The sequence below is a fragment of the Pteropus alecto genome, unplaced genomic scaffold, assembly GCF_000325575.1.
Source record: "Pteropus alecto unplaced genomic scaffold, ASM32557v1 scaffold105, whole genome shotgun sequence".
NCBI classification, from domain to species: Eukaryota; Metazoa; Chordata; class Mammalia; order Chiroptera; family Pteropodidae; genus Pteropus; species Pteropus alecto.
Window position 1 is genome coordinate 7,043,754 of NW_006436294.1, and position 11,619 is coordinate 7,055,372.

Here is an 11,619-nt window from a genome sequence, read left to right on the forward strand (position 1 = left end):
TCTCCGCGCACTGGGACGCATCGGCCGTGGGCCACGCCACGTTCCCAGGCCGTGCCGAAAAATTTCCGAAAGAGTCGAAAATCCCCGCAAGGCGGACTTAACCTTTGCGAGCGCGTCCTAGAACGCTGGGGCAGACTGGGGACAGCACCCCGGTCCCGGGCACGCCCCGTCCCCGCCTGGCTGGCATTCGTTTTCCTCTTAAATAGCGCTTGGGAGTTTATTTTCATTGTAAGAGTCATTCATGCTCTTTAAATAAGATTTGGAAAGTGTTGGAAAAATAGACCCACCGCCCCACCCCACCCCCCAAATAAAAAATCAGTCATCGGCAAGGGCAGGGAGGGCTTGCGCACATTTCGGCCGGTCTTTTAGGCTCTGCTGGGTGATTTCAGTCGTTGCTGTTTAAACAGATTGACTCAGCGCCTAACGTCACCCCTAAAATAACATTCGTGTTCTGGCAGTCTCGGATTTGCCGGGGGCGGCACCTTAGTGAATCCCCCCAGGCATGAGCGGTGCCCGCATCCCGGATTTACAGGTGGGAAACTGAGGCTCAAGCAGGTCTCACCAGAGCCGCGGTCTGAACCCAGGTGTGGAGTGCGGTGGCCGGTACTGGGTCACCATGCCTTCTACCTCCCTTTTCTGTGCACCAGCCCCTTCCTCCGGAAACCCAATGTCCTCATCTGCAAAGCAGCCTCTGGCTCAGGGGTATTAGACGAGGCGATTCACACGGCGCGGGCTAACGGCGAGCGTGCGGGTAGTGGACACCTGGGACTGAGCAGCGAGGGGCACGTGGCGCCACGTGGGGCCACGGGCCAACCAGCAAGAGTCCGGCGCCCCCACCCCGCGCGACACCACTGAGCCTCTCAGCCCCCGGCCCTCGCCAGCAGAAAGGGGACTACTGCGCTGCCTCGGGCCCCATGAAGGGACCGCGGTCGCAGGGGCAGCAGGACGAGGCTGCCGTGCTCCCTCCCCGCGGATGGTTTCCTCCTGCTCCTCTGCATCGCGCGGTTTCCTGAGCTGCTGTGGCCTCCACCCCATGACGCTCCCCTTTCTCCACTAGCACTGACTTCGTCCTTTCGCTCACTCCGCAGTCAGCTCGGTCACCAAACCCAGACCTACTTCCCGGCCATCATCCCTGCATCTGGCTGCAGGCGATGGAGCCCAGGGGCGACAGGGGAGATAGGCCCAAGGCACGTGCGTGGGAAGTGGAGACTGGCAGAAGGGCGGGGATTCTGGAAGGGGGCGGGATGGCGACGGGGCTGCTATGAAGGTGATTAAGACAATAGCCGGGAGGCGCCTTGCACCGGAGCTAGGAGACTTGGAAGAATCGCAAAGACAGGCGAGCGCCCGGGTAGCTGCCCGCCCCGCGGCTTCCGAGCAGCCAAGCGCATAGTCCTCCGGTGGCCCAGAGGGTCACCAGAAGTTTCGCGTTGCTGTCGCCAGGAAAGCCGAACACACACATTCCAGAGGTCCAGAACGTAGCCGGATTTCCGCCCCGCAACCTCCAGGGCAGCCGGGAGCCCAGTCCTCCGGCGGCCTAGAGCGTCGAAGGAAGTCCTGCTTCACAACCTCCAGGGCAACCGAGCGCACAGTCCTCCGGTGCCCCAAAGCGTCGCCATAAGTTCGCATTTTGGTCGCCAGGGCAGCCGAGCACACAGTTCTTAAACGGTCCACAGCTTCGCCGAATGTACCGCGCCACAATCTCCAAGGCAACCGAGCATTCAGTCTTACAACGGTCTAGAGCGTCACCGGAAATCCCGCCCCACAACCACCGGGGTAGCCGAGCGCACAGGCCTCCTGCGGGCTAGAGAGTCGGCGGAAGTCCCGCCCCGGGGCCTCCAGTACATCCCAGCATGCAGCCCTCTTGTAGTCTAGAGCGTCGCCGGAAGACCCGTTCCACAACTTCCAAAGCAGCCGAGTGCAGTCCTACGGTGCCCCAGAGCCTCGCTAGGAGTTTCGCGTTGTGGTTTCCAGGGCAGCCGAGCATACAGTTCTTTGGCGAGACCAAAATTTCGCCGAAAGTTCCGCGCCACAGTTTCCAGGGTAGTCGAGCATGCAGTCCTCCGGCGGCCTAGAGCGTCGCAGGAAGTCCCGCCCCACACCCTCCAGGACAACTCAGCACGCTGCCCTCTAGCGGTCTACGCTGGAAGTCTGCCCCGCTACCTCCAGAGTAGCTGAGCACCCAATCATCCAACAGTCTAGAGCGTCACCAAAAATTCGTATTATCTTTAGTCCGGGCTACCGAGCATACAGTTCTCTAGCGATCCAAAGAGTCGCCGAAAATCCCGCGCCACAACCTCCAGGAAAGCCGAGCACGCAGTCCTCCGGCGGTCTAGAGCGTCGCCGGAAATCGCCCCACAACCTCCAGGGTAGCCGAGAGCCCTCCGGAAGTCTAGAGTGTCGCCGGAAGTGCCGTCCCGCAACCACCAGACAGCTGAGCTCCTAGCCCTCCGGAGGTCTAGAGCGTCGCCGCCGGAAGTCCCTCCCTACAGACTCCAAGACAGCCGAGATAACAGCGTTCTCGCGGCCCAGAGTGTCGCCGGAAATCCTGCGCCGCGGCCTCCAGGGCAACTAAGAGCAGCAGTCCGGCTGTCTAGAGCGTCGCCTGAAGTGTTCGCGGCGCTTGTGGAGGGGTTTACGGCGCTTCGGGGAGGGCAGCAGGGGCTGCGGAGGCTGCGCGTGAGTGATGGCCGGCCGGCTGAGGGGCGGCAGACGCTGGGGCTCTGTCGAGCGCGGCGTGAATACAGGGTGTCTGGCTGTGTGTCTCTCCTGCGCTCTCACTGAGAAAGAGCCGCAGGTGCGCTGTGGAAAGTGGAAGTGGGAGGACGCACGGCAGTCGCGGCCGCGGGACAGCCTCCCCGCCACGGCTGCGACGGCCGCCAGGGGTCGCTGCATGCCCAGCTGCTGGCCTGGGTTGGCCTTCCTTGTTCTTTATTGAAATTGCATAGTTCCCGAGGTTGTTTCTGTAAACAAGTTGGAGATGAAATTTCCGTGTCGGCAAATCGCCAAGATTCCCAGTGTCGGGAGGTTCCCGGGGTTGGGATCCCAGTGTGACTTTGGGGCCTTCGGAAGTCGTCCCACGGCCGCCAGCGGAGGAGCGGTGTACGCGGTCCCCGTGTCCCCCGCTCTTCTGGCTGGGAACGCGCTGTCCTTTTTAAGCCTTCGCAACTTTCAGAGTAAAAAATGGCATTTTAAATTACGTTTCTTAATTGCAGATGCGGTAGGACAAACGCAGGACTTGTGTTTTAAAATATATTGGCTCCTTTTTTTGCGGGTTATTCGTGATTTTTTACCAAATTTTTGTGCTTTCTCAATATGCAGCGGACTTGAGCCTTTACCTGCGTTGCAGATATCCACGCCCCACACACACCATTTTCCCCCCATTCGTTTTGTTTTTTATGCCGTTTTCTTCTGTAGTTAAATGTCATACTTTGATGTCAAGTTTAGCAAAGTCATTTCTCATTTCAAAATTGCATTATTTAATCTTTTAGATATTCAAGTCTTTATAATCACCAGTAGCGTTGAAGGACCCGGGGCTAATTCTGTAGTCGTTTTGAGAACTGGTCGCGGCACCGGGCGGTTCGTGATGGAGCGAGGTGATAGTGGCTGATGCACACCCGTCTTTGCCGAGTCTGGGGGTGCAGGGGCCCAGCATCCCCTAGAACACTTAGTCTCTGGGGTGTCTGTCCATTTTTACCGGCGGAAGGAGCCGGCGGTTGGGGCGGCTGCTCCAGGCCCCCCCCTCCCCCGGGGCGGCTCTGACCTCGCCCCAGCTCCCCCAGCCGTTTCCTTCCCTCTCCTTCCTTCATCCACGCAGCTGTCCCCACGCTTCATGGTTCTGTGGGGCATCGAGCAGACGGAAACCCTGATGGACACTCACACGGGCGAGGGGGGCGGCCGGGCCCGGGGAGTTGGGGAGGACTGTCCTGGGGCTAGGGAGTTGGAGACAGCTCAGGAATCAGGGCTCCCTGAGTCCCCCCACTTACTGCTGTGCTTGCCTCGCTGGGCTCCATTCCTGTGCTCTGCTGGCCACACCCTGCAACCCCCTTTTCTCCAGCTCCCCTGCAGACTTCCGAGGACAAGAATAGGGATTCTTGACTTTGTTTCTCCAGGGCCCGGGCGTCGGCTGGCCTGGGCTCAGGCGGTGACCAGGAGGAACGTGACCATCTGGCTAGCCGCCCGTCCACTGACCATGCCCCCTCGGCTCCAGCCCCTCCATTCTGAGGGTTCGAGGCCACGCGGCAGGGCTGTCCGCCGAGCCTCATTCGGGTCGCTGTGGCTGCTCTTCCCATTACGTGAGCAGCACCGACGGCAGCGTCACTGTCCCTTAGCAGAGGGACACGGTGTTCGAAGCTGGGTCCCGGGCCCCTGGTTCTTGTTCCGCGTAGACCCTGGGTGGGACAGAGCCGTGGCCGCTCGGGTCCCACGCGCACACGCTCCCTACCTGTGGCTCGACGTAACAGCCTGTCAGGGAGCCGATGGAAAACCTCGGTGGGCACCGGCCTGTGCCGATGGCCCGGTACAGCACCCTCGCCCCCACCTGGCCACGCAGGTGTCCTTGTCACAGGTGGCCGTCTGGTCCCAAGCCGAGCGTTTTGCCTGTCTGGCTACTGCCTGGAGGTGGGGGGCTTCCTCGGATGTGGGTGGCCTGCCCGGTGGTCTCGCCCTCCCCAGCCACCTCCCAGGCACCTGTGACAGGAGACGTCTCAGGAGGCTGCTGCTCCCTGGCCTTGTGCTGTCCCGCGGGTCTGAAGCCCCTGTCTGAACGGGCACCTGGTCTGTGCCCCGGAGGCAGCGGAACCGAGTGTACGCAGCTGCTTCACTGCCCCCGCCGGCCGTCGGCCCTGGGGAGCGGGTCCGGGCGAGGACCCTCTCACGTGCACAGAGCAGAACCCTTCGAGTTCGGCGGGTGGGGGGCTATCAAGGAAGCACGGTCGTCACAGGTGTCCAGGGTCAAAAGAATAAGGGGACCAGGACGTGTGCGGTCAGGGCCCTCGTGTCCCTGTGCCCCCGGGACCTCTGCTCCGATTTCCTTCTGCGTTGCTGCCGCAGGCCATCAGGCAGAACGAGGGCACATGGCCTGTGTCCTGCACCCCTGAGATGGCTGGCGGCGGGGTTTCCTCTAGTCCCCGGTGTGGGTGCGACGGGCCTCCCTCCATCCTCCCTCCACGGTCCCCCAGGGCTGGGCGGGAACTGGACACGGACTCCATTACTGTGCTGTCGTTGCCGAGGTCCCCAGTGCCATCTCGGTCACGTGCATGTCGTGCCAGCTTTCTTATCTCTAAGTGCACTCAGCCGTCGTTTCCAGTTTTCCCGGCTCAGGCCTCAAGTGTCCACTGGCTCCTGAGTGACGGGCGCAGAGCACGGAGTCGACGCCGCAGCAGGCGGCTTTAAAGAGGGAGGCGGCCATGCAGCGGGGGTGCTGGGACTGTGCCCGGCTCGGTGGCCACCTGGGTTTTTGGACCTTTGTGGGAACCAGGCAGCTGGAGAGAGGCCCAGAGGGTCCCTAGGACCTGCCGTTTATGAGGAAAGCGAAGGGCCGCAGGGCCGGGCTAACAGCATGTGGGGCGCAGGCGGCACCCAGCGCAGGGGCGGCGGGGCGCGGGACGGGGTGGGAACCCGCATGGCAGTTGCCGAGTTGCCGTGGGAGCGTCGGCGCCCATCGGACGGGGAAGCGCCAGCGCAGGCCGGATCCGTTCGCCCCCTGTGGCCACAGAGCCAACGACAGCCGCTAGAGCGTGCGACCACGGCTGGACCTTCTGCCAGAGCAGGGGTGGGGGGCGGGGTTCAGGGTGACACCCGCGCTCCTGCCGCGCAGAGGTCTGCGCACCTCGCCCCACGCGCAGTGAGCAGGTGACCGGCGTCTTGGCGCCTTGACTCCCTGTGTGGAAGCCTCCGCATGTCTGTCCCCTGCCTTGCCGGGAGCGGGGGAAGGGGCGTGTTGGGGACGGCAAGCTCTATATACACGTGGGAGACGAGGTTTCTGTGAAGGGACGTTTGGTGGTGACACACGTCCACTGAAATTAATTTATTTTCACAGCGGATTTTTCCTGAGTTGTAATTTGCACGTGGTGAAACGCACAGGTCTTCAGTGAATGGTTTCGAGATTTGACAAGGAGACCCCGTCTTGACCTCTGTGACCCCCAGAGCAGTGGCCGGTCTGAGCGGTCTGTGTTCCCTCCGCGGGCCAGGCGCACCTTACCTGCTGTCGCACCGGCTGCTGCATCGGCCCGAGGCTGGGCTCTCGCGGTTCCACGTGGTCTGGATGCATCTTGAGCCAGAGGCCAAACTGAAAAGGAAAACCATCTGCCTCCCGACGGAGACTTTTAAGGCACTGCCCATCCTGTGCCCCTCCAGTTCCAGGAGCCTGCAGGCAGCTGGGGCCCCAGCCATGGCACAGACGTCCCTACCACCCTGCCTGTCGGTGACAGTCCCAGTCCATCCTTGGCCAAGCCTGCGTGTCCCAGCCGTCGGGACCTTTCTGGAGTGACTTTCTGGCAGGCCAGGTCTTCTGAGGGCCCGTGTCCTCGTGGGATGGCCCCATTGCCACTGCTTACTCGTGAACAGGTGGGCTCTGCCCACCACACCAGGTCACCGCTTTCCTGCCCCCAAGACAGCCAGGAGGGAGTCCGGCTGTGGGCACTCGGTCAGCCTTCCCCAGGGGACGGGCTCAGACAGGCACTCGGGCCCTTGTCGGTTCAGGGGAGGCGGTGCAATGTCTGACGGGGCCCCTGCCCGGTGTCAGGACAGAGGTGGTGTGGCACATGGGCCTTCCCTGGTCAGGGCTTGGGATCTGCCCTCCCTGAGGGTCCCTTCCCCTGGCCCATCACCGCGCAGTGTTAGTGGCGTTCCACAGATGCCCACCCCTCCCCTGTGCAAAAATCCCGAAAGACAGCTGCGTGGGTGGGCAGCCGCGAAGGACACAGGAAGGGGCGTGGTGTCGGTGACCATCTGCATGACACAACAAACGCCGCAGCAGAGCATCTCGCCCAGGGTTCCCCGGTGTCGCTTCAATGCCAGACGGCTGCAGGGAGGCAGCAAGATTCCCGTTCAGAACTCAAAGTCCTCGCTGGCCGTGTCCAGCGCCCAGGCGAACCTCTCCCTCTGGATCTTGCTGTAGATCTTCTCCACGGGCACCCCAAACCACTTACACCTGCGGGAGGACCACAGTTCTTGGGGGGATGTAGGACAGAGACCAGGACTCTGGGTGATGGAGGGGGCAGCTTCCTGATGCGGGCCAGGTGTCCCCAGGGTGTGCTCAGGGACTACACTCAGGCACATAGGTGGCCTGGCCACTCCCACCCGCCATGGGCAGGCTGAGCTGCACGTATGTCCCTGCCCAGCCCTAGGCTCCCCCAAAGCTCTCTGGAGGGTGAACTGATGACAGACTCGGCATCTGACGCCCAGTCAGGCGACTGGGGGCACATGGGGAACAGAGGCCCCTCCTCAAGGCTGCATGAGGGCACACGACCTGGGCCCACGTATTGGGCGACGCTGATCCGGGGTCCGGGTAGTTCAGCTTGGATGTGCCCACTGCCACCTGCTTGCTCTCCCCCTCGACTGTGGCCCGTACGCTCAGCATCACAAGCTGCCCCTCCAGTCTCTCCAGCAGCCTCTCTTTCTTCTGCAGGAAACTCGAACAAGGAGGGTCACAGGTCACCACAGGCTCACTCCCTGGGGGGGCGAGTCCAGCGACATGGGAGGCGGTGCTTGTCCCACAGGCCGGACACTGAGCCCTCAGCAGAAAGGAGAGGCCCATGCAGACCCACCTGCACGGACAGGGAGGCCTGTGCCAGCACGGACGCCCAGTGGTCCAGCACCTGGCATCCCTCACCCACGTCACCTTCACCAGGGCCACCCTGCCCCTGAGGACACTTGTCAGGTGAGAAAACCTTCACACTCAGGACCCGCAGCCACGGCCATCGGGACGAAAAGGAGACACGCGACTAGAGAAACCAGAAGGTGACGAGGCAAACGATGTCGACGCGAGACGGACAGACGCCCGGAGGCGACAGCCACCAGGACCCACTGCAAGAGGTGGAGGATGCGAACAGGGCTCTCCAGGTAAAGCGGCGGCATCAGTCCCATTCAGAACCTCACCGGTGAGGTCACGTGCTTAAAGAAGGGACACAGTTCTTCACAAACGGAGGAGACACCTGCCAGCTTACTCCGAGGCCGGCGTTACCCGGACGCTGAAACCAAAGGCATCACAGGAAAACGAGACCGACAGCCCGTCACAGACAGCGGCAAACCCAGCGACACGGGAAGACCACAGGCCCTGACTGCGAGGCGAGGACGTCTCGACGCCTGGAGACCCGTTGGCACAGTGTGCCCACGGTCACCTCAACGAGGGCAGAAAAGCACCTAACGAGGCGACACCCATGGAGCAAACAGATCTCTGAGGACAGGGAACACGAGGGCGTCCGGGGGAACGCCCAGCAGACACCGCCCAGCAGACACCGCCCAGCAGACCCCGCCCCGTGGTGCGGGTGAAACCGGCCCCTGCAGGGGCTCACGCCACCTGTTCCCAGTGCTGTGCCCGAGAGCCCAGACTGACGGAGGACACGTAAACTGTCCCTATTTGCAGGTGGCACGACTTTGACACTGGCGAGTTCGGCAGGGCTGCGGGCTGCCAGGCCATGGGCAGCGACTGCGCTCTGCACAGGAGGTGGGGCGGCTGACGGGGCAGGCCTGGCTGTGCTTGGAAAGGCCTACTGTGGGGGCTCGGCTTCGGGAGGGTCCCTGTCACCATCACGGACGAGCACAGCTCACTGAGCCCGGACCCTTCACACAAAGCGGCTTATGCTGAGCACCTGCCTGCCTTCTGGGGGTCTGGGAGGTTGGTGGGTGCCAGGCAGAAGTGCCCATGTGACCAGCCTCCATGAAAACCCAGGACACCGGGTCTCTACTGAGCTTCCCTGGTGACATTTCACGTGCTGTCATAGCACATTGGTGAGAGAAACTCAGCATGTCCTGTATGACTCCACGGGGCCGTGCACCTGTTCCCTGAGTTTGATGGTGCCCTTTCGCTGTCCTAAGTCACAGCTGTGACTCTGCCGACACACAGATAACGTAGTTTGTATTTTTTTTAAATCACAGAACTATTGGAAAGGACGCCGGAGGATCGGTAAAGGGAAAAGCTAAAGTCTACAGCCAGCCGCCCCGACTCGAATGGCTGGGCCCTCAGGACACTCACCTTTTCGACGCGCTGTCCCCTTTTGACTTGTGGTCAGCTCTTGCCTTCCTCAGCTCCTCCTGGGCCTCGGCCACCTGCTGCTGCTTCGCCTCTATCTGCAAAGGAAGAGGGCCCTGTCGGGGCTGCCACTGCCGCTGCCCCTACCTGGTCCAGCCCCAGGGACCCATCCACAGCCTGCTAGCCACAGTGCCCTGAAAGGCCCGCCCCACAGCGCCCACCTGCCAAGTTGGTGCCAGAGAGCCAGCCTGACCGTCACTGTGGCGGGGACAGGGTGAGGCCAGGAGGCCCCGAGTGTATCACCTGCCCCAGCGAGACCCGGCCCCCTGCTCCACCGACCTCCATCCTGGACTACGGGCCTTTCCACACTGTGGGCCACGCAGGGCAGCCACCCAGCCCTGGGCAGCACCAGTTCTCAGGACCACCCAGAGGCCCCTGTGGGGAGCTGCCACATCCATGTGTACCTTGGACTGCAGGTTCTGCATCACCTTCTCAAGGCCCTGGGAGTGGCCCGATGGTTGCAGAGGAGGGCCACGGCTTGGTTGTGACAGGACTTTAGCAGCCACGCTCTTCAGCTGAAACAGGAGTGGCCGCCAGCCAACGAGGGTGACTGCTGCCACCACCAGTGCTTTATGAGGCCACTGGTCAGCAGAGGGGCCCTGTCCAAGGGACCCACAAACCAGGGCAGAGCTGGGTGTGAGCAGGACTCCACCCGCCAGGTGTCAGCCTGCATCCACTACACATTTTTGGAAACCAGGAATCAGTAAAGACTATGCCACCAACTCAACTTTTTAAATGGACAAAAATTCATAACAAATATGCAGATAAGTGCACACAAAGGTGCCCAACATCTGAGCAAACGCAAGCCATGTGAGCGCCTCGGCTCTGGGCCGACGTTTGCCTGCAGCCCCGACGAGCATGGGAACGCACGCGGGCAGCCACCCTGGAAACTGCCCAGCCGTTTCCAGCCCAGCCGACACATGACGGTGACCCAGCCATCCCACCTTGGTCCCTGCAGAGAGGGCATGTCCACACGGCAGCACTTGTCGTGACAGCCCAAGCCTGGGGGTCAGCAGGGAAATGGACACGTGGCATGTGTTCACACGGTGCTGGGGCCATGCTGGCAGGGGCCCAGAAACGTCCTGTCTCTGAGGGGAGTCCCATGGGTGCATGCTTGTGAGAGTCTCAGTGGAGCTGTTCCCCAGGATTAGTGTCAACTCAGGTGAAAAAGTTTTTTAAATGAGAATAAACAAAAATCCTTGGCACCTTATCTTCCTTGTCTTGGGAGCCTCCCCCCTAGTGCCTCTGCTCCCTGGCCCCCCAGCCCTCCCTCCCGTGACCCTGCCTCTGCAGCAGACCTGGGGGGAGGTCAAGACAAATCTAGCTGCACCCCTCTGCCTGCCTCTCCAACTGGGAGGAGAGGTGGCCAGACAGGGAACCGTCCAGAGTACCAGGTGGCCACTGAGCACTCAAAAGGGCTGCGAGGGAGCGGCCACTGCACGCACCTTTCGCCCATCGCTGAAGAAGTTTTGGAAAACTTCTTTGGTTGCATATTCGTGATCCAACATTCTTCCGTAAAATGTGGCAACCTCTTCAGCCACCAAGCTCACCTTCACGGGCTTCCCTGCAGAGGCCAGGAGCCTGCCCCTCCGTCCTCTAGCCCGCCCCGTGCCTGTAAATTAAGCCTCCTCGCAGTACACCAGGGGCGAGGCGTTCTGGACTTGCTAAAGTTCAGAAGCACATTCTCCACTTAAGAGATGGACACGCCGCGTCCAGGCGGCCACTGCAGACACCCTGGAGGGCAGGCTGGGAGCTCCGCGGGAGGTGTCCGTGGCCACCTTTGCACGCGTCCCTCCGGCCTAACGTTCCCTTTGGCTGCTACACCGATGTGGACGCCTGTGGATCAGCACGTGTGCAACCTTAAAACACGTTGTCCACATAATTACTGAAGCAACATAAAAGTTAAGGCTTCAAAGCAGAAAACTGAGCAACTGTGGGGTAAGCTTTCAAACACCGTCACCTCTGTGCCCACCTGCCCCCCACTTTACTGTCCAGCCAGCGTGTATGAGAGACGTGGCGACAGATAGGCCTGTGTTTAGGTAGAGCAGACACCAACAGTGGGGTGAGGGGGTGTTCATGGTGAAGTTCTTTCAACTTTTCTGGATGTTCAAACTTTTCGTAACCAAATGTTGGAAAAATAAATGTGCATTAGTTTGGTAATAAGGAAAAAGGCATTCACGATTAAACAGCGTATTTCTTCCCCAAAGTAGCTTTCCAAGAGGACCGAGGACATTAGGTGAACAGCCAAGGCCCGAGGGCTCGGCTCCACCATCACCGGCTCCCTGTGCCTGGCCCACCCTGCTGGCAAACGTGCCGGCAAACACCCTTCTCTCCGCGGCTGGGCCTCCCGGGCCTCCCTGGCTCCCCAC

The 11,619-nt window shown here is 61.3% G+C and overlaps 1 protein-coding gene and 1 long non-coding RNA gene across 9 annotated transcripts; both read left to right on the forward strand.

Annotated features, from left to right (window-relative positions):
- Positions 1-1,209: 1,209 nt before the first annotated feature.
- Positions 1,210-10,460, forward strand: LOC107195752. 4 transcript variants are annotated; one of them, XR_003046625.1, is made up of 3 exons: positions 1,210-2,794; positions 3,489-3,593; positions 6,038-10,460. It is a non-coding gene; the product is annotated as an uncharacterized LOC107195752 (long non-coding RNA). The 4 variants fall into 4 exon arrangements; XR_003046626.1 differs by having other exon boundaries at positions 1,210-2,676; XR_001516984.2 differs by lacking the exon at positions 3,489-3,593.
- Positions 3,611-10,460, forward strand: LOC112480536. 5 transcript variants are annotated; one of them, XM_025047572.1, is made up of 2 exons: positions 3,611-8,665; positions 9,097-10,460. In XM_025047572.1, exon 1 carries the CDS (start codon positions 3,830-3,832, stop codon positions 4,760-4,762), a length of 933 nt encoding a protein of 310 aa, XP_024903340.1. In that variant the 5' UTR covers positions 3,611-3,829; the 3' UTR covers positions 4,763-8,665; positions 9,097-10,460. The 5 variants fall into 5 exon arrangements, with proteins under 5 accessions (XP_024903340.1, XP_024903343.1, XP_024903341.1 ...); XM_025047575.1 differs by having other exon boundaries at positions 3,611-7,879; XM_025047573.1 differs by having other exon boundaries at positions 3,611-6,643; positions 7,628-10,460.
- Positions 10,461-11,619: the final 1,159 nt, after the last annotated feature.

Bases quoted from the DNA above. Each gene is read 5' to 3' on its own strand.
- LOC112480536 (XM_025047572.1), top strand. From the start codon at position 3,830: ATGGTTCTGTGGGGCATCGAGCAGACGGAAACCCTGATGGACACTCAC.